The following is a 22631-nucleotide window of genomic DNA, read 5'->3' as shown; positions in this document are numbered from 1 at the left end:
AAAACCATGCAACACACCACAATCACATTGTGCTGTATATGGAGGGGAGTTATAAATAGGGGAAGAGGCTCGTAGCGTAGGGCTATTTTAGGAGATATATTTTGGACATTCACTTGTCACCATTATGGAAGTTAAATGTATATCTGGTCTGAATTATGAAGATGTTTAGGTGTACGGGTATTAATTGCCACCATGTAGTAAAAGTGATGATTGACGATGATGATAAACAATATTATATCTTGTATGTGGCGATGTATTTAGGCTGAAGACTTTCAAAAGGGACAACTATACCAGTTATAATATTGCAGCCAACTTTATCACCACCACAATCATTATTGTCATCATTGTCATCATATTCATCATCATCATTATCCCCCTCCTGAGTCCACAACCTCAAAGTGATCATCTGTCAATCATTATCTTTATTAAATAATCATGATCATAATATAGCTACCTGCATTATGGTTATGCCCTGAGTGACATCATCACTGGCTCCCTTGTTATCATCACTATATTATATTATCGGTTTTAACAATTTTATCGGTTTTTGAAGGCTACTATTATCTTACATGCATATTATTGTTAATGAATACAACCTTTTCCATAATGCCTCTTTGTCTAATATTGAATCTGAATAATATCAACGTTGTGACCATCATCATGATCACACTTACAAATAACACCTGTATATATGGCTTCTACATGTAAGTGGTATTTAATATAGTAGTTGCAATGATCACTTATCAAAATGACGTTGCTTCAAGTATCTTCTGCGCTATCAAAGGACAGATAAGTGTAAAATAATAATAATCTGATATTGGTGTTCTAAGTTTTGCTGGTATGATATTCCTAAACTGCCAGCAAATTTGCCCCTGGGCTTTAACGTTGAAATGGAATACCGGCCATAAACTATAGCACCAACTCAATGTTGACGTCGTTACTTAATACATAAACAATACCATAAAATACACGAAAAAGGGAATATTTAAACGACTTGTCAGTTAATTTTTGATTGAAATCCTCCTTTATTCCTTATCAAAAGAAAGAAAAGCTGGAAGAAAAAAATAAGGACGTTCAATATGTATTATAAAGATATCAACTGTGTGTTGAATTATAACTCTTACACATTGAATTGATTATCATTTATTTTGTATCGCTTTATTAGCACTGAGCTGGTGATTTAGCATCGGGTGCATAAGCGGGCGTCAACCATCTTCATGAATAAATTAACTTTTGAAGCCTCGTCTGGGAGATAGTACCCTGACCTTAAGACCCAGTAAAAGCCAGACGTCCCACTGTCTTTTGTATGAAGGGAAGATAACAGACATCGTCATGTGACTTGCCACCCGATGAGAGAGAAAGCAAGTCAGGGAGAGAAAGAGACAGAGTAAGAGAAGGGATGGGAGGATGTCGGGTAAGATAGAGGGAAGGACATCTGATACAAGAATCGCTATCATGACTTACCACCCGTTAAGGAAAAATGTAGGATGAGAGTGAAAAGAGAGAGAGAGAGAGAGAGAGTGAGAGAGTGAGAGGGAGAGGGAAACGGAGGGAGAGGTAGGGAGGGAGAGTCGAGGCGATGGCGTTACTAATATGCACAATGTGACATCGGTGTGTGTGTGTGTGTGTGTGTGGGTGTGTGTGTGAGTGTGTGTAGAGGGGGGGGGGCGCTATTTAGAAGAAGAAAAAAGGGTTATCGTCGGAAGAAACCTGGTAACATTAAACAGCAAATAAAGACATCGCTATCATGACTTACCACCCGGTCAGGAAAAATGTAAGATGACAGTGATAAAGAGAGGAAGAGAGAGGAAGAGAGAGAGGGAAACGGAGGGAGAGAGAGAGAGGGAGAGTCAAGGCGATAGCGTTACTAATATTTCACAATGGGGCATTGGTGTGTGCGTGTGTGCGTGTGTGTGTGGGGCGCTATTTAGAAGAAGAAACTCCAACAAAATAAGACAAACCTTGTAACATTATTGTATTAAGCACATGCTATTACAAGGTCTTGAAAAATAAGATCGCAGTAACATCGTATACACTGTGGTGGGGTTATACCACTTAACCGTTTTAATCTGTTGAGAAATATAAAGGCATATTTACTTCTACACAGAGTTAAAATCCTTCTGGCTCTCAACACCTATATCTACTCATCGTAGTATGAGTCTCACTACATTCGTCAAAGCTGAATGTTGTATGCAGGGTGACTTTCCCCCATCCATAGCGGGGGTGCAATGAGTGCGTATCCGGGCCGTTAGAACAGAATGGCGTTCTTGAGGCGAGAGAATTGATTATACATCCTGAGCTGTGGAGCACTTGTGGCCCTGACGATATAAAAGTGACATTAATCCGACGCTGAAACATCCTTCTTTTCTCGCCCGCCACGAGAGACTCGGAATTGGATGACAAAAACTGATAGGGAAGAGTGACTGACGGTGCTAGAGTGTGAGAAGTGTGAGAAAGAGAGAGAGTGAGAGAGAGAGAGAGAAAGAGCGCGCGTGGAAAAGAAGATTATGGTGATTTGTGCTAAAATGTTTAAAAGAGTATGAAGTTTGAGGGGTATAACAAAAACGTTCAAAGTATAGGCTGCAGGATGAAATAGCTTTATTCTTTCATATATAGTTAATACATTCACTTTTTTAAATCATAATCATAATTATTGTTTACATATTTGTAGATATTTTTTCTCACTAACTTAAATCTATCGTTAGAGCCTTCGTAATACATTATATTATCTTATATTTTAACGTTTTTTAAGGATAATCTTATTATTACTAAACTTGCATTAAATTCGTAAGAGAGCGAGATGAAAGTATCAATTAAACGATAACAGCACATGGAATAATGGCATTATTTAAAATCTCTATATACAATAATTAATGGCCTTAACGATTTACCACTCAACCCTAACCCTAATTCCGTTTCTTTTAATGATGCGTTCCGTTTTCCTTTCCTCAACAGACAGCCGCGAATCAAAATTGGGATCCAACACGGCCCTACTGAGAACACTCAAGTACACGATTGTAGCAGCAATGGTGATCCATTTAACGGCCTGTGGATGGTATTACTTAGCTTGTACAGGATGGCATGGTAATGAGACACCTGTCTGTCAGAACGACTCCTGGGCGTTATCCTTCAACTTTGGTAAGATTGGATTTGAAAGAGTAATAATAATAATAATAATAATGATAATATATTCATTTGTAAAGCTCAATAAATATGTGAATATATTCTACTGCGCTGCAAGAGCTCGTAAAGGCTGTGTTATACTTCTACTTCTACGACGATACTCAGCAGGATCCATAAGTCAGGATGTAGTGCTGAGGAATAAACTATCTAGTTCTCGGTCTAGAACGGGTATACATACTACATGAACAAGTGAGGTTTAGGTCTTAATTTAAAGTTTTCTAGTGACGGACCTTTCCTTATTTTTTGTGGTAATCTATACCATTGCTATTACATAGTAATGTTGTAATAAGTAGGACAACTTGTCCTGTTTTCTCGCCTTCTCTCTTTCCTCTTTTCTTTCTGTTCTCGCTTTCATTTCATTTTTTAAAGACTTTCGTGTGAGCATAGGATTAGGGTGCACGTATACTTGTGTACCTGTGCAAATGGTTCAACGTGCCCTTTTTCAGACATTTAATTGTCATATACTCATTCCTTGAAATCGTGGAAAGAAAAATTTAGTGGGGGGGGGGGGGGGGGGGGGGAGTTTTCATATCCAAACCTCTTTCGTCCTACATGTACCTGCGATATGATACATTAAATACCCTTTTATTCAGGGGGGGGGGGCAATATCTAAATGATTGTTCCAAGTGGAAGTGATCGGTTTGAACGAAGACATTATTAGAGCAGATAACAGTCATAAAGGGGTCTTAAAACGATTTCTGGGAAAAGTCATGAACCAAATTGGCCTCATAAAATGGTTACTATTAAAAAGATGATAGACAGTAATCACTTCACTTTATTTGTATGCTATTGAGAGAGAGAAAGAGAGAGAGAAAAAAAGAGAGTGCTCTCTCCCTCTCTCTCTCTGTATCTCGTTTTTCGAGCTAACCCTCCCAATCCACTCTACGAAATGTCATGTGTCACATACTGTCATTCAGAAATGGCGGAGAAAATCCCCCAAGTATTTATTTACTCCCATCGCTCTCTGTCGCAATATCTTCTCGCACTATGCGGACCGGTGATGTATTGCTCTGGGGAATGTTTATTTGCTGTTCAGAACAGATAGGGATGAAAATAGGAGGGGAGCTAGATAGATGGAGAGAGAAAGAGAGAAACAGAGAGAGAGAGAGAAACAGACATACAAATAAAGGGCAGGGGTGAAGGTGCCTTCCGAATAGGGAAAGGTTAGACAAAATTGTAAGTACGTTGTTATTGGGCTAATTATTCATGACTGACTTTCGTGAGGATGGCGTAGCAGTCTATGGTAAAGTCATGAAAGGAAGAGAAATGTTTAGAAAACCACAACCTGTTACGATGTGGAGGAGCTTTAAAGTCTATTTTACTTTGCCCCTTGCGATCCCGTCTATAACTTCTTTAACTACTACAGCTCATCCTGCTATTAAAGTAATACAGCACAACAAAGCCATTGGCAACACTACAGCAGCAAACAGTACTACAAAAGTACTACTACTAATAATTATTATTATTATATTACTGCTGCTGCTGTTGCTAAACTATCACTGCTATAACTCCTACTACTGCTATAATTCTACTAATGTCCTACAATAACAACTACTACCACTCTACTACTACTACACCACTACTACGACTATTGTCCATGCTAATAGTTCTACATCTACTGATGATGATGTAGGGTCACACGTACTAAATAACAGCATAAACCATGTCTACTAATTGGTAAGAATAAAACACCTGAACCTTCAAATTACACAGCAACAACCAATACTACATAATTGGGATCTTCCTCCGCCAGTACTTACTACAGAAATACCCGTTGGACGCCGCGTCTGTTTTGGCAATAAATCCCGACATTTACTGGACGATTTAACTCATTTGACTCTGCTAAACACGGTTATTGGTTTTGGGAGAGAAGAGGGAACAAAACAGCTTTCTGAGAAAATATACGTATAGTATACTTGTACTGGAAAGCTTAATGTGATTTAGACATTTGACTGCCGTCTTAATAAATAAATCACATGGTAAAAGAGTGTTCTGTTCTCCGTATATATGTTAAGACAATGGAACACGCTTGGAATGAAAAGCACCATAACTAATTAGATAATCGAAAAAAGTATAGTTTATATAATGTGATATATTTCGACACTGCCCCAGCCCTTTCTCTTCTCTCGTTCATGTCCACTTTTTTTTTCTCATATTATTTTGTGCCTGTAATTTTACTGCAACAAAATTGAGGATGTTTGGCTCTTAATGGAAATATATATAAACTTTTCACCTATATACAAGCTCACATTTTAGGTGACCTGCTTTTTATGTACGATGATTTAAGAAAACGTCAGGAATCTCTGTCGTGTAAAAATAATTTTCAACCCGCAAAAAGTGTGAAGAGGTTACAATAATATTATTACCGATATAATGTTCGGAAGATAGTTGTGTTTCAAGATGTTACCATCTACAGTACACGGAGCTTGCACCCAGCCGTTACATGATGTAGAGGTGAAAAACAAGCCATAAATCGTTGTAGTCATCAGCAGTTTCCTAGAATTAACATGCCCATTAATTTCTTCGGAGAACGCCGGGTGATAAATCGAGGGTAGCATCCTTCACTGTAAGCAATCGAGCTCAATGTGTGATGCATCACGATATTCATCATCTGTCCTGTAGGCTACACAGTAAAAACGCTGCTTAAAAAAGTGATGTTCACTTACAGTTGTACACCATCTTAAACAACAGTTGAACAAATTGTAAACAATGTTGCTCGAAACGAAAGTAATTCTGTTAAACATTCGCTGTTTAAAATTTAATGACTGCTATATTTACTATACGAGAGCTTTTAGACAGTGTTGTTTACATATGACGTCATGTGTTTCGTGCCAGTAAAGTGCGCGTTGGCTAAAAGCTTTATTTCACATTGTTATGTTTAGAAACAGGTTCCTTGAAACTAACATGCAATTGAAATTAACATGCCACTTAGAAATGCAGTGCAGCTGATTAGGCACAGCTCATTGTTATTCATATTAGATGCATACACACAATGCAAGTGTATGCAAGGGTCTTCTGTTGACTACACAGATTGATACATATGTAAAAGCACATGGATATTGGGTCTGGATTAAACTACCAAAGCAACCACACGTGTTTCTACAGGCTCCATTTTGTTTGTCTCTATACTTACATTTATTTACCTTAATAGTTATTACTTTCCAACCCACAACACAACACACATCATTGCCGACCAAGCTACCGACGCGCTTCTAAGTGACTGGGGATTCAATGGCTTAATTGAAATCACTTTTCTATTAACCAATTTGAAGTTTTTAAATTATAGCGTAAGTTCACTGTTAAAATTTTCAGTATCTTTACGCAAATGTCAGAATATAGGTAGACTTAAAATCGTCGCGTCATGCTGTGCGGCACTGATCGCGCACTCGGTTATAACGTGTGCTAAATTCCTTGCCATAGAGATTGCATGCATCCCTATATAATGCAGTTTATACGTGCGTGCATGCGCGCTCATGCAAAATGGGCACTGTTTTGGCACTAATTCATGAATTGCAGAATTACCCTACCATATTGTTAGTCTTCATATACCTATAATATAGAGACCCAGAAGTAGTGGTGCACTTATTCAGAGTATCAAACCCAAATTATACGCCATTATACAACCCTTTTGTTGTAAACAACCCCCACTGAACAACAGCTCCTTTTTAAACAACTTTCTTTAAACAACCCAGTTGGTGTAAACAACCCCCACTGAACAACAGCTCCTTTTTAAACAACTTTCTTTAAACAACCCAGTTGGTGTAAACAACCCCCACTGAACAACAGCTCCTTTTTAAACAACTTTCTTTAAACAACCCAGTTGGTGTAAACAACCCCCATTGAACAACAGCTCCTTTTTAAACAACTTTCTTTAAACAACCCAGTTGGTGTAAACAACCCCCACTGAACAACAGCTCCTTTTTAAACAACTTTCTTTAAACAACCCAGTTGGTGTAAACAACCCCCATTGAACAACAGCTCCATTTTAAACAACCGTCTTTAAACAACACCAGTTGTTTAAATTGAGATTTTAAACAAGTTGTTCAAAATGTTGATCAACTAAGTGTTTAAACTTTAAACAACTCGAGATGCTTAACATTTTAAACAACTTTCAGATCAGGTCACCCGTTAATCAAGAGTTGTTTAAACTTTTAAACAACTTGTTCACAAAATTTTTAACTGTGTACCAAGATTGCTTGACAGTACCGAGAATTCGAAGCTAATAATTTGCAAGTGCAAGTTGTGACTCAAGTTGAACAAATATGTACATTCAAACTATATTTATAATATTGATCGAGGAAGAAGACGAAGGAGGATAATAATAATAATAATAATGATTTTAATAACAAGAAAAAGAAGAAGAAAAGGAAGACGACGAATAAGAAGAATTAGAAGTAATAGGAGAAGAAGAAAAGAAAGAATAGGAATAAGAAGGATTTACTCCCCCAAAAATGGAAAGCTGCCTAATAAGCTGATCCAAATATGCCACAGGGGTCCTTTGATTGAATGTGGTCTACATCTGATTGAAAAGAAGTCGTGCAAATCATAGAATTCCACTTGTCTTTTCTTAAATAAGTGATTGCATCGTGCAAAACTGCCATCGCCTCTTTCGAATTAACTCCAGCACATGGGACAACATATCGAGTGTCTACGAGCATCTGCGGGCACATTCGTTATTTTGGCGGTCAATTTAGGGAACAAAAGTGCATTCGATATTAGGTCGACCCCGTTCTCTCTCTCGGTGTCGTCTGCTAAAACGTCAAAGATGAATTCCCAGGACACCGCACTCTGTCCTCAAAATGGACGAATGTTGATGACATTTATCAGGCACAATTGGAGTACATTTGCATCTGAAAATGATAAATCACATGGATGAGAAAAGAACAGTGGTCCTGTTTACTTCGCCGAAATGAAATGAGGACCAGGATAAAGTGCTAATCAAGTTTTTGTGTTTCGCATTTGTTTTTTCCAGGAAGGCAAAGCTTTGGAGTTAATAATGGTTTCTTGTTCCATTACTTTCACTTCTGTAGCTAAACAACATTTCTATTTCTCTTTTTCCGTATTACGCTTCCCACGAAATAGCGAAACAAAATAAGGGAACGACTTTGACACAATTTAGAATTTCTCTGTACATATATTTGTGGTCAAATCGGGCAATTAACATTCATACATAAATGTGATTATTGTTGTTGTTCAATAGGTGTCAAGTCGTTCCAGACTCCTGGTGAGCCCATGGACGTACCGTCTCCAGGCTACTCTGTCCTGGGCAAAGCACATCCGTCTTAATCTCCCTTAATGACGTTCATATCCATAGCTGTCATTTCAAAGGGTGAAAAAAGAACATTACATGATTAACAAATCACATGATAACATATCCTTTTCCTCCTCAAAAATATGCTGAACCCTTAAAAAGGTATTTTAAACAGACACACACAAGCAAACACACCCCCAAAATCAAACAAAAACAAAACAGCACGAAAAAACAGCCAATGAAATAAGCATACATTATGAAGGGAAATTTGTCAAAGGTATACCAGACTCCCATGTTATGAAAATATTAGTCAATTCATTGCATAAACACAAACTCAACGAACTTATTTCCCCCATGAGATCTGAGTAATGAATTATAAACTTGTCATCTATGGCCTTGTCATAACATTTGTATATCTGGGAAGTAAAAAGCCTGATTAATTTCATTTTGACATCGTGTAGGCCTATGACAATATCGCGAGTAGTGGATTCTGGGAATTGATAATTAAAATGTAGAAACCCTCTCCTACGCTCTAGATGTGAATTTCAACCCGTTGCCAAGGTAACAATTGCATCGTTCCATTTTGCTCTCAAATTTCACCCAAAGTGTTCGTCTGAAGGACAGCACAGAAAATAAATTGACATTTTTCCTTCGTCTTAAATTCTGCGTTTTTTCCTCTATCCCGCGCGAAAAGTATCCACTCATACATAATATTTCCTCCCCTGCATTTCAAACGGGCATCCTGGTGATTACACTTTTTGCTCCGGGGGTGAGTTGGCATGGCAACGGTGATGACGTCATTAGGAGAGGGGGATTTCTTTCTCCTTGCCATAAAGTCGCATCTGGAAAAATGGTCATGTCCAAAATATGCTATCCTGAAGTATATGCTCGATCAAGCAGCCTTGCGTGCAAATTATATTACCTTCTAACATGTATACTGGATAATGTGGAATATATTCCATGTTAATACCCTTTGCATCATGGTGTTGGCCTGGTAGGGAGTGAACACGAGGTGTAACTCATTACAGTACAATCTTTAAAAAGTGTTAAAAGGAAGATAATGAAGAATAAAACAGAAACTGGCCCATCTTATCAAATTTACAAGAATTCGATCACGTTTTCCCCCGATGTATGAAATTCAATTTGGTTCTTCATTACCCCATTTTTACTTGCATAAATATGTCTGTTTATTTCTGTTATTTATTTTCCGTTCGTGTGATACATTTTGAAGCATTCATACATACTTTAAATAAAAAAGAAAGTCCCAACGAGTATCAAAGAATGGGCTTTCGAATGGTTGTCTTCCCTATTTCAAGACGGCACAGCTATATTTTTTCCAACGATGAAAGCTGTTCATTAAGTGTTCATTTTCATTTATTTTCTTTTAAATGTTTGGTCTTGAGTAAACAATGTAAATTTCGTTTCATTATCACGACAGCTTTTTTTCAATACAAAAACAGGTTAAAGCCATGTTAACCTTCTTCAGTAAGATCAAACAAAACTAAACATATAACATACAGTAAGTTGTACTCTACAAAGGTGTTTGGGAAAAATCAAGCATCTTTCGGCAATGTCATACCCATCATGGATACAGTTTGCCAATTTATGATTACCAAAATCCGAAATGGAAGTATGATTGCCGAACTGATATTCTGACAAATTATAACCCCCATAAATGCACACAGTTAACAACTAAATTATTCACACCCCTAGTAAATTTGCTGTTTTTTTTTCTTTGTATTTCGTAACTCAAGAATGAAAGATGGACTAGTTAAATATTGTTAGATCACATTCCCCAGGAACAAAGATCGGGACAAATCGTATTTCTACATACTTAAATAATTACAAAACTTAGCTACGGTAGGAAGAATTTAGTTACCTTTATACATGTACATCTTTTTACCAAACATTTGATTTTTTAAATCATTTTCTCAACATATTATACTATTTCCATGTAAATTTTATATACTAATGGGAAATAGCACAATTGTAACCTTCCCTTGAGCGTATAAAAACAACTATTTCTCTCAAAGCAATCATTAATACTATAATATTCCTCGATATATTTTTGCAGGCCAAGACTTGGACGAAGCATCAACTGGAGATTCATACGTCATTTCACTGTACTGGTCTGTCGCGACTGCTACATCTACTGGGTAAGTATTTATATGTGTCTCTCCTATCCTAAATATAAAGTTAGAAATTGCCTTTATTTTTACACATCTTCGGTAATGAAAGACATGTCTGCAAAAGAGCGAAATGTGTCCCGTACGAAATATGAAATTTCTCCATTTATCTCTTTAAATAAAAAATGCCTACTGTCTTGTAGGAAAAACTTTATTTCAAATGGTTATATATATGGGGAAAAATGGGGACAACAAATCGCACAAGACGCAATAAACTAAATCGACCTTCTGCAAAATCTAACTTGTCATGATCATTTACAATTTTTTGAAACTAATTAGTACAACACAATTAGGGTAAAATATATCATGATTGATTCATTATCAAAAAAGGTTAACTCAATTTCATTTGAAGATTATCTCTTTATTGAGTGAAATATTCTAGAATTTGGTCTTGAGCCCTTTCTATCTTGCAGATTGTTCCATCAGTTGCGCAAAAAAGTCGTAATGATAATGATTAACACATGTTGTTGAGTGCAATTATCATCACTTTTTAGAAGTTAATTCCTTGTCTGTGACCCGTTCTAATTTGGTGATGTAAGTGCTGCGAATGAGAAGGAGAAGTGTTTTTCAGTTATCGCCATGTTGCTCGGTATCTTGTTAAACAGTTATTTCCCCCATTTCTCTTCTTCTCTCATCTGTTCAAATATGGGGATATAAGCGCTGTGAATCAGGAGCAGAAGTGGTTAATATCGATCTTTGCCATTTTGCTTGGTATCTTGTACAAGCATTTGCATTTTCTTATTCAAGGTGAATTTTGTTCAATCTCCCTAATATTGTGTGTACCTGTACTAAGTTCTCTCCCTTTCTCTTGTTCCCTCACCCGCTCAGATATGGTGATATAAGCGCTGTGAATGAGAAGGAGAAATGGTTTTCAATCTTCGCCATGTTGCTCGGTATCGTCGTCTTCTTCGGCATGATCCTTGGCGGTATGGCATCCATGTTGACCAACTTTGACGCACAGAGGGCGCGCTACACACATCGCTTCAACGTTATTAAGGATTCACTTGTAAGAAAACATTTTTTGATTCATAAAAGATTTGTAGAACTCCCCCAAGGGGTTTTACCTCTTAACTTTTACGATCTCACGAGAAATACCTCACCATCAAAGAATAAGGTTGTACACTCAAATATCGGCGATTTCATATACTAGATCAGGCCTTCTCAACCAGTTTATTAGAAGTACCAAAACGAAAAGAATTTGTAGTTGAAGTGCCACCCTGTATGGTTGACTGTGCTGCGAGGGAGCGTAGCGACCGAGCCGAAAATGGGTGGGGTCCAGGGGCGAAGCCCTAACGGGGGTAGCAGGGGGCAGATTTAGGGCTTTCTAAAGGCCCAAATGGGGCATTTTAACACCATTTCATTCCACAATATAATCAATCATAATTTCATATTGATGTGAAAAAATTAGTACAATTCCTGGGTACAATTACGCTGGAGGTATATTTATATGTAGTTTTTTGCGTGCAATAAACACTGGAAATGTCAAAATAAAGTGAAAATCAAACAAACAAAAACAAGATGTTTCCAGAGATTGGCAATGTTAAAATTGGTATCCAATCGTAAGCTAATTGTTGTTCAGATCTTAGGTTTAGATTCGTATAAAATGGTAAAAACCCGATAAATTCCCGTTTCTTCCTGTTTGTTAAGCAGGCATTTCGGGCTCAAATTTGACTGCAACTTCTTGATTTAGCTGAGCATTTATTTCTAAAATATTTATTTTCTTTCTTTCTTTCTGTTTTTTGTTTTGTTGTTGCAACATTCGCGCGCCACTCCGACTGACCGCAAGCGCCACAAGTGGCGCGCGCGCCGCCAGTTGAGAAGGCCTGTACTAGATAACCAACACAAATAATCATTGGCCTATAATTGTTTTGGCACACACAAAATACACACAACATACAAATGTCAAAGGGAGTGGACAACTCTCCTAAGTGGTAATAATCAACGTACAAATTACAGTGATCGCTTGAAAAACAGGAGCAATTAATCTTCTGTATAATAAAACAAAAGCAACACAATAATAAATGGGATCGTCAAAAGGGAGTACGAAACTTGCCTCTATTTTAATCACCTGCACGATTAAATGATATATGCGAATATACAATCATACATCAACATAGACCGAACAGTAAAAGGATCATCAAATCATTCAGCAAAGCGTTACAAAATAAATAGCTCAAACCAAATCAGCATCGAGGTCAGGAATGATGATCCTGACGAGGGCGACGATGAGGGCGGTGCTGTCGGTGAGAAAGACGATGATGACGATGATGTTGTTGTTGAAGATGATCAGTAAGCAAATTCTCCGGCAGAGGTGCGGGGACAAAGTCGTTCAGTCCTTTTCGGACAAAAATTAAACCGGCACGATGTACAATCGCACAGTTAAAGATGTGTGTACCAAAATCCGACTCACGCTCTCATGCTCACGCGGTGAGAAGAGCCCAATGCCCCAATGCAATCACCACCGCAGTGCGATTGGTTGAAAGTAGTGTAAAATACGCGTGTATACAATTGACATGCGACCATACGCGCTGTACGTAACAATGGAAAATCTACATCACAAAAGAATATATTAACGAACTAGACAAAACCGGTTCGAACATGTCTGCAAAACCAAACAGGCGGAGTGGAAAATTACCACGCAAAGGAAGTTAGGTCTCCCTAGTCGCCATTTTGAAAATGGGAAAGCAATACACATTAAACATCTACACATAAATCAGGGCAAATAAGGAACATTTTCTGTAAAAGTTAAAGATCGTGACATTTAGTCTCGACAGAATAATGATTTATGGTCCACAAATCGTTGTATAACAACTTATCACCAAACCTAAACTCATGTCTAAAGTATGATACATCAAAGTAAAACAAGCTTGGACATCTTCATTATATAGTAGTAAAGCAATGTAAGGGACTAAAGGTTTTTATAATTAAGAATACTTCTCAAAACAATACATTTAATGAACATCCATTTATAATATAGAGATACAAAAACTTGATAAAATACAAATAAAGGTAATTCATGTATCAAGTCTGCTTAAAAAGGAAGGTGTAGCAGACATAGCCAGCTATTCGTAATAATATTTTTCAAAGAATCATCCTCTCTTGTTATGTTGAGCCTCGCAAAAGGATTGCTGATTTCAATCACAATGTAATGATCATACACGACCACAAGAACAACAGAAATTCACCTGTCACTTCCCTATCACCTTTGCACCTCTTCATGTTGACCTTACAGAAGGACCAAAGCGTTCCCGAGGACCTTCAGAAACAAGTGATAGGTTACTACGAGTACCTGTGGGTCAGGAAGAAAGGTGTGACCGACGACAGTCTTATCAATGCTCTGCCTCTCACCTTCCATGCTGAAGTCTCTCTCAGTGGAAACAAGTACATTCTAGACAAGGTAAGGTCATGTCAGGGGTCATGTCAAAGGTCAAGTCAGGGTCACCATGTGTTGCTTTTGAAAGTGTATTCGCCATTTCTGATCAATGATGCTTGACCTTATCAATGCTCTACCCCCGACCTTTCATGCTAATTTCCTTTTTATTAGAAGTAAGTAAATTCTAGACAAGGTAAGGTCATGTCAGGGGTCATTTCAGGGTCAAAATTAATGAGTGTTCATCCTATGGCAATGGAAAATTAAGAAGGGGTACAACCAGCTCATGTCTCGTTTTAAAACCAAGGTGGCATACCGTAAGTGCACAATATATTATGTACTCGTCCTTGTGTTTTTGTGTCCATCAAGATCAAATATTGTCCAACAGCCTTGTGGAAAAAAATAAGATGACTTCCTTTTTTTGTTGCTTCTTTCCCCCTCCTTTCCCCTCTTTCACATAATTCTTGATCCAAAGGCCTGTCCTTTCTGATCTAAAAATAACCTGCAAGGAGTTATGATATTGTAAACAATTCTGTCATTTGCAGGTAGAATTTAGATTTTTAATAAACTGGGATGATATATACTGTGCGCATTTGTTTAGTATATGCTACAGTCTTAAGAAATTCCCGTATCCATGTTTTCACCCCTCTCAATGTTGGTCACTCCTGCTATTATAAATGCAGGCAAAACTCCTCCTCATATGTCAAAAAAAAATCCAGCCTATATTATTTAGCTTGTTTAATGATAGAACAGTGAACAAACAGTTGCTATTTAGAACTGAGTTCGGCCTGACGAAATGCAAACACCTGCAGGGGTGCAGGTGGCTTGTTTGGCACATTTTTGGGCGGGTTTATTCTCGACATTCCGCCTGCATCAATAGTGTCTCAGGGCAATTAATACCTGAACGCTCAGTAAATTACTGATTTAGGTCGTTTATTGAGATTATGTGTTTGTATACATGTACATGTATACTATTTTGCCTTATTTTTGTAACTTAATGGTTTCTCATTTCCCTTATATGCAATAGAAGAAAGTGTTGGATAGATAATCTTAACCAAAGGAAAATGATATTTTTTTAATTATTTAGAAAAGAAGAAAATTTGTCCTTCTAAATATACAAACAACTCAAATGTTGTCTTTGCGACTGCATTTTGCTTCATCGTCATATATGTGCCGTGGCATGATGGGCATGTAACCGGACTATGAAGCAGAAGGTACAGGGTTCAATTCCCTGTCACGGCTGTAATGTCCTCTGGCAAGAAATTAATATTCATTTGCCATGGAACCGTGAAATGAATAGTAAGGTCCTCTGAAAACAAAATATTAATAATAATGGGAATAGCCTGAGTAAAGAAAACATATTCTTATAATTTCATAGTTGTAAATGTGTTTTATTTTTGAATGGTTTTAGGCGCCCATGTTCCAAGGGCTGAGTGACGGGTTTCTGCGCATGCTCTCTCTGGAGATCAAACCATCGCTGTATCTGCCACGGCAAAAAATAGCTGGAAGGAACGAGATTTGCCACGACATGTACTTCATACAGAGAGGAGAGATTGAGGTAAAGCAGACTTACTTACTTATGCACATTAGGAATTGGAATGGGGGTAGAAAAATAGCAAAGGGGAGGAATGGAAGAGAAATAGAATTTAGAGAAAATGAAATGGAGGCATGCGTGTGCTCTACAAATGATAGTGGATTGAAGAAAAAAGAATAATTTAAGAAAACGGAAAGGGTGTGGTAAAAATAGTGAAACGTTTACTAAATTGATGGTTATGTCAAAATGGTACTTCTTAGATGACTCTAAAGACATTACAGTACTTTGGTTGATTTTGGAACATGACAAATTATAATCTTAAAATGTTTGATTGATTCAGAGACAGCATACAAACAAAAAATATATAGAGAAAGAGAGAGAGAGAGGAAGAGACAGAGATAGAAAGAAACAGGGAGAGACATAGTGTGTGAGTGATAGATAGACAGGAGAGAGAGAGAAAGAGAGAGAGCCAGACAGAGTAAAATAGAAAGAGAGAGAGAGAGAGAGAGAAAGGTAGGTAGTGCTGGGATACAGAGATGTGAAGAGAGACAAACAATTCATAACATTTCACAAGGGTTCTTGTAATTACATGATATTTCATTTTCCCCCTGCAGGTCCTATCAGCTGATGATGACGACACACCCATTGCAAGGCTCAACCATGGGAAACTATTTGGAGAAGTAAGTCATGTCTTTCATTTGTATTCATTAAGTCTATATGATTATATTTTACCTTGGATGTTCTTTCTTGTTTTGTTTTGTTTTGTTTTGTTTTAGATAGCTACTAAAACTTCCACACAACTTTTAAACATGTATATATGTTGATATATTCTTTTTTGTAATGTTAAAACAAAGCTTTAAAAATATACATAAGTTAAAAGTTGTTTATGTTTTGAGTCTAGCCTCTTCCTTATGCTGTGTTAATGACTACTTTATTTTCACTTACTTCGTTGTACAGGTTAGTCTTATCTTCAGCATGCCCCGAACAAACACCATCAGAGCCGCTGCTCACTGCGACCTGCTAGTCTTGGACAAGGGTGACTTACAAAATGTCCTCCTTCACTACCCTGAAGGTAAGTAGGGCTTATTCACACATGCCAGGGTAAACCACTTTTACATGTGCGTACTTGACCATACTGCACTTCACATTTGTGTATCTTATAACTGAGATATAGGCGCGAAGCTTTATTGTTCATCCCCACTCGCCAATCGTTTACTGAGTCGTTCACACTTATTCCGTGGAGGGTTTTTTTTTTTTACTGTGGCTTATGTGAACGAGCCCTATTAGTTGGTTAATCTTATACATTTGTTTAGTTTAAAGAATCCACATTCAAATAGTTGTCTTGCCCGGGATATGATAACAAATTAGAGCTACATGTAACTAGACAAACTACTAATGAATGATGTGCATTTCAAAATGTACAGCCCTCCAATTCCAATTGAACTTCATCAACATAATCACAAATCAAGTGAAATATTTAATGAATTACCCAAGTATTTATTATATTTTCCTTGGACTAATGTTTTTTCTCCTTTAATATCTTTAGTCGCCAAGAAGTTGCAGGATATCGCGGATCAACGTTGCGATGCAGCGGGTCTTCTAGAGGAGCGCGTCCGAGCCGGTGAAGGCATCATTCCTGCCTCAAAAAGCCTCTCAAGACATGGAAACCCACAAAACAGTAAGTAGGATAACGTGGAAGTCTTTAGCTTGGATGCTGATATCATACAAAGAGGGTATAAGGCCCTGTTTTTAGAAAGTTTTTATCAATGACTGTTATAAGCTTGACATTGTATTGGCTGAGAGCAAATTTGTCATAGACATATAGCATTTATTATTGGTAACAAGTTTAATAAAATATGGCGCTGAGCCTAGTATTTTAAAGCGATATGATTGTTTCAAATCGATTGCAAGTTGATGTTAATTGTAATCATATACCCAACAGATAGGAAATTGGAAATCAGTGATTGAGGGGCGGGTTGTATATTGATGAGGAACAATTGCAACTTTTTGGAAGACAGGGCCCAGGAGATGACGATGTTTTACAAATGGTAACGAGATCATACTGAAATATGAAGTTGTAGATATAGTTCTCAAGATGTAAATCCTTTTCTATTTTATCAGAACATGACTCGGCCTATCCACTCAACTCGTACGAAGCATTTGACATGGAAGACGTAGAATCGGAATGGGTAACTGTACACAGGGGATCCGTCGTGATGGTAAGTATAAATAGCCAATGGCATCGTTCCTTTCATCGACCTTATGATAGAGCACAATACTTTAAACCAATCAGATTGGGCCTTTACAAACATTCAACATATTTAATTTAATGGCAATAAAAGCTGCATTAAAAGAGTTTGAAATATTTTTAAAAGGTGTGATATTCTGCAATCTACTTTGAATGTAGCCTAAATTTTTTAATTTTCAAATTCCGATGGAGCAAAAGAGAATTATATTTTCCAAATTGTGACAGAAAAAAAAAGATAATGAAAAGTTATATGGCGTTTTGGGATTGTTTTTCTTCATAAGTGTCAGCCATTGGCATAACAAATTGGCAAGTGTGAAATATCATAGTACACCATTCACCGGTGCAACTTTTTATTACAAAGAGAACAGTGATAACAACCAATAACTTACATGTATACTGTTTAAACAAAAAGATGAATGAAAAATCAGGAACCCTTCCCGGCATTGATAAGATCATTGATTTTTCTTAAGATACTACACAAATAAGACTTTGGCAAAAGTTGTCATTTGAATATATATTTGCCCATAATCTATGCAAATGGTTGATATTTAATGGGTTTTGTTAATTCATCATTTAAATTGATATTTTACCTACTATGTTTCGTAAGGTCTATTATTCAAAACTCATTTTGAAAATGTTCTATACTTTTAGTTCCTACTCACATTATTATTTATGCATGAGTCTTATTAAAATACTACTAACATAGAACCATACAGTAGAAAAAAGATAACATTTGCTTAATCTTTGCTTCATATCATGCAGAACATTCAGGATGAGAAGTAGAATTCACATTGATTTTAATAAGTCAATCATTTAGTGATATTAATAACACTGTCTTGTTTTGTTTAAAATCATTATTAGACCAGTTTGCAGATTCATTGTGCTAATATTCCGTCGAATAACAATACAAGAAATAGGAGAATATCTAATATCACTCATTTGCTGTATATTTTCCCAGATTTAATCGGCATACATCTCCTTGTAATGCATATATATAATATTATTATGTGCTAAACAAAAGAAAACAAAATACAAAATTGTTTTTGTTGTATTTCTTAATCTACTATTTACCTTTAGCGTTGCAGTATTGTCTAATTTGCGTTTTTATATCTAACGAAAGAACAACCTAGAAGTGTGAGCTATGTAACAGCATGACTATGAATATATTAACAATTTCCCCCCATTCTTTCATTTTTAATGCCATATTTCAGCTTTTTATGGCACAAACCTCATGAAACTATGGAAACGACATTAAATCCTCTCCCTTAAATAGAATAACATGAAGTTCTTCCCATACACTTACTAACATGTACTTTCTAACTCAGTGGCGCAGCAGGTACATGTATTAAAGGGTACTCTTATTGTGAGTTGAGTGAATGGGAAATTGTTTCAGAGTTGCAGGAAATTCAATGCAGTTCAATTTAGTGAAATATCAATAATTTGAACATGCAACTATAACAATAATAATGCACATAAATAAGAGTAGGTAAGTGAGTGTGCGGGTGCGTCCGTGTATTTTTTCGTGAGAGAGAGAGAGAGAGAGAGATAGAGAGAGAGAGTGGTAAGGGGGGGGGGGGAGATTACGAGATTACATTCCAGTTTATTTTCATGTTCTATTTCCCTTCTCACTTCTTTTCACTCTATCTCTCTCTCTCTGTCTCTCTCTCTCTCTGTCTCTCTCTCTGTCTCTCTGTCTTTCTCTTTCCTCCTGTTTTCCATCGCTACTGGGGCTCATGTCCCGCTTCTGAGCTACGCCACTGGTCTCACTTACTGCAATTAATTAATAACCTTCATGATTAACATCATGCATTGCTTACAGGCTGCTCCAGTTACTGACAAGAATGAATTTGAATACCTCCATAATCGACCCCTAGACATTTCTAACATTAACTAATCATTTTTCTTTTTGAACAACGCAAGTTGGCAATTTATTAGACCCATTGCATCGTTCCTGTCACACTAAATTTTGTTTTCTCACAGAAGTCGTACTCGCGGTATAGGACAAAAGGTTGCAATTCGTGAATTAAGAAGAATGTAAATTGTAAATTGGTAGAAAATAACTTTTGTAAATGTTTGAAAGCAAATTAATTATATATAACAAACTGTGTGCAGTAATGACTTGAAAAGGTGTCGGTAGTCAACTAACAATGCTTTGATAATACTTGGTTTCATATATTTCAGTTGTTAGGTAAAGGGGGAAAACGGGGAGATTTTAAACAATGGTCTTCCTTTTTAATTAGGAGTCAACATGAACGTTCATTAATAGTTGAGTTTAAGGGACCACATTTTATTTTGTTCAAAGAATATTTTGCTTCTAACCCTATAAGAAAAAAATAAAGAAAAACCTAGATAAGTGTAGGCCTACTAATCAATTTTATCTTATGCCTTTTTAAATATACATTTTTTCTTTCCGGATTTACTCTTATTCCTATGGCACAAAACCATAATGTTAAGAAGAGGATGTCTAAATGAGAGAACTGTGTTAACAGGTAAAGGGGATTGCTTGCCTATAACTAGGTATCTGGAATTCTTCCGACGTAACTGTATAATTATGTAGGTACACTTTCTTTAATTTAAGTTGTTCATTTTTATTGACATCGTACGACATTTTATCACATTGCCTTAATCAGCACAGCCCGGCAAGGATGACACCATCGGTAAGAACCATCTTGCTTCAAAAGTCGAGATTTAGCTCCTTTAATCTCGCAAAAAAGCCTGTCACGTCACCCCTTTCACAAATTTTCATTCTTTGTCCTGACTTTAGATGTGTAGTATCCATAGTCGCCCTTGTAGACCTGTAAAGAGAGTGTTTTGTCTGTGTATGCGCACATTTCATCGCTTCAGCCCCACCCACTTTTCTCGTTCATCCAATCAGAGTTGTGTCTTGTCTTTGTATGCGCACTTTCCACCGCTTTAGCTCCAACCCACTTTCTCTTATTCATCCAATCACCGTCGCTCCTTCACTGTGCACTCCCCCTCCAGCACGACGTCATCTTCTCTTGTGCACAAGTCACCACTTTTTTCTCCTTTGCACATTTAATTGAAACTTGACGTCATGATCATGTTTTGAGGCCACGCCCTTTCAAGTGCTTATTTAGTATTATCACGCCCCTCCAAATGCTTCTTTCATATTGTCACAATATTAACACCGTAAATTCCTGCTTATGTAGAAATAATTCTAGCTATATTTTAGCAAAACAAGAGATGATGATGAACATTGATGTATATGTTCATAAAACATGTTTTTTACCGTATACCAGAAGAACCTTCCCTTATAATGCGTTGTCCTACTGGGTTCCCTTTTATACATTTTCAATATGCGTGGTTTTATTTTATTCTTCAACTCAACAAATCTATTGAATATAGCTTTTGCAGATTTACTCTAAATCGGTATGCTGTTCACTAACGTTAACTTCGTCTCCCATTTAGCTTTCGGTGTTTTTGTAAAGAAAAGAAGTACTCTTGCATGCTGTTAGATGCTAGTTCTGTCTTATATCTTTTTTAATCCTGGTTTTTTGTATTTGTTAATCATATCCAGTGTCGTTATTGTTCTGTCAGTCTAAAGTGAAAAAACATCACCTTTAATGGAAGGCAGGCCACTTTGTTTCCCCATGATCAGTTATAATACATCTTGCATCAAATTTACCCAAACAAATTATTGTGGCTGAAGCACGTTGAATTATCTATCACTTAAAAAACAAAATCCACCATAAAATTCTACTTAAGTAAATAAATCAACAAGTTGAAATCATCTTCACAGCCCGAGCCTTCAGGTAACCAAGATATTAGATGTTATTATAACATCTAACTAGCTTCATTGAAATTGATGACACTTTTAATTACAGATGCCTAAGTTTAGATTGAATACTGAAAAGGCAAGCTGTTCCATTATAAATCTATTTATCTATGAAATACATTTTACTGGACATTACAATCTCTTTTATTCTTACCCTGATGCTTTTTTTTTCTCGTTATGGATTAATTGTAAATATAATGAAAGCAATTTGTTTTAGTAAATGAGCGACTAAAGATGTTAAACAATTTGTAACTAATATTCCTCCATGAAGAAGAAGAGAAAAGATAAAAAAATAAAATATTACATGGTTACACAACCAGATACAACTATTTTGTTTATATCCTCACAGCGAACTGGACGTCATCTACGTATCTTATGGGATGACATTCAATCCCTCATCACAGACACAGTCGTCCTACCCAACTCACGATTCGCTAGGCTCTGGGAGCTCCTCGTCCTACTCGTCACCCTCGTCATCGCCTTCCTATACCCGTACTGCGCTAGCTTCATCGGTACGCTCCTACAGAGCTATTACAATTTGAGGGATTTTCATTAATTTTTGTTTTTTTGACGTTCAGAGTAGGATAAATCCAAATTATCTTTATTTGTGTATATGTGAGATACGATGATCTGAGTTTGTTTGCATTAGTGCATGCAATAATCCTCCAATTAATTCTTGCTTAGACACAAGAAACTAGACCGTAACACGTGGAAAAGAACATAAGGCTGAATATGTAATTTGTTTTAACCCTATGTTAAATGGGGGGGGGGGGGGTCAATTTGACCTCCCCCCCCCCCCTGTAGAAATTTCGCGACTACTCCGAAACCGCGGCAGATATAACATTTTTCTTTCATGACTTTTTTCTTTCGACCCTTACGCATCTTTTAAAACGATTTTTTCGAAAATCGGATGTTAAGTAAAAAAAAAAGTCACGTGTTCTTTTGTCTTTGCATGTCAGCCCGAAAATTACTCATTGTTGTGATTTGTGTACAAAACATAAGGAAATGTCATTTTTCCTAAAAAGAGATAAAACATTGGTTATTTAGTCTTGTTTAAAAAGTT

At 36.8% G+C, this 22631-nt stretch overlaps 1 protein-coding gene across 1 annotated transcript in view; it reads left to right on the top strand.

The window, feature by feature from the left end:
• Positions 1-2959: 2959 nt before the first annotated feature.
• Positions 2960-22631, top strand: part of LOC115917877 — a 73417-nt gene continuing 53745 nt past the window's right edge. The window contains exons 1-11 of the mRNA XM_030992623.1: positions 2960-3138; positions 10509-10590; positions 11449-11626; positions 13853-14017; positions 15402-15548; positions 16139-16204; positions 16482-16596; positions 17071-17202; positions 17646-17743; positions 20403-20429; positions 21918-22080. Of these exons, the coding sequence (XP_030848483.1) occupies positions 3027-3138; positions 10509-10590; positions 11449-11626; positions 13853-14017; positions 15402-15548; positions 16139-16204; positions 16482-16596; positions 17071-17202; positions 17646-17743; positions 20403-20429; positions 21918-22080 (1285 nt within the window). The 5' untranslated portion in view covers positions 2960-3026. The remainder of the gene's footprint in view (positions 3139-10508; positions 10591-11448; positions 11627-13852; positions 14018-15401; positions 15549-16138; positions 16205-16481; positions 16597-17070; positions 17203-17645; positions 17744-20402; positions 20430-21917; positions 22081-22631) is intronic.

This window comes from Strongylocentrotus purpuratus, unplaced genomic scaffold (assembly GCF_000002235.5).
Source record: "Strongylocentrotus purpuratus isolate Spur 01 unplaced genomic scaffold, Spur_5.0 spur5_scaffold_20, whole genome shotgun sequence".
NCBI classification, from domain to species: Eukaryota; Metazoa; Echinodermata; class Echinoidea; order Camarodonta; family Strongylocentrotidae; genus Strongylocentrotus; species Strongylocentrotus purpuratus.
The sequence above is the reverse complement of the archived record's forward strand: the minus strand, read 5'-3'. Positions and strand labels throughout refer to the sequence as shown.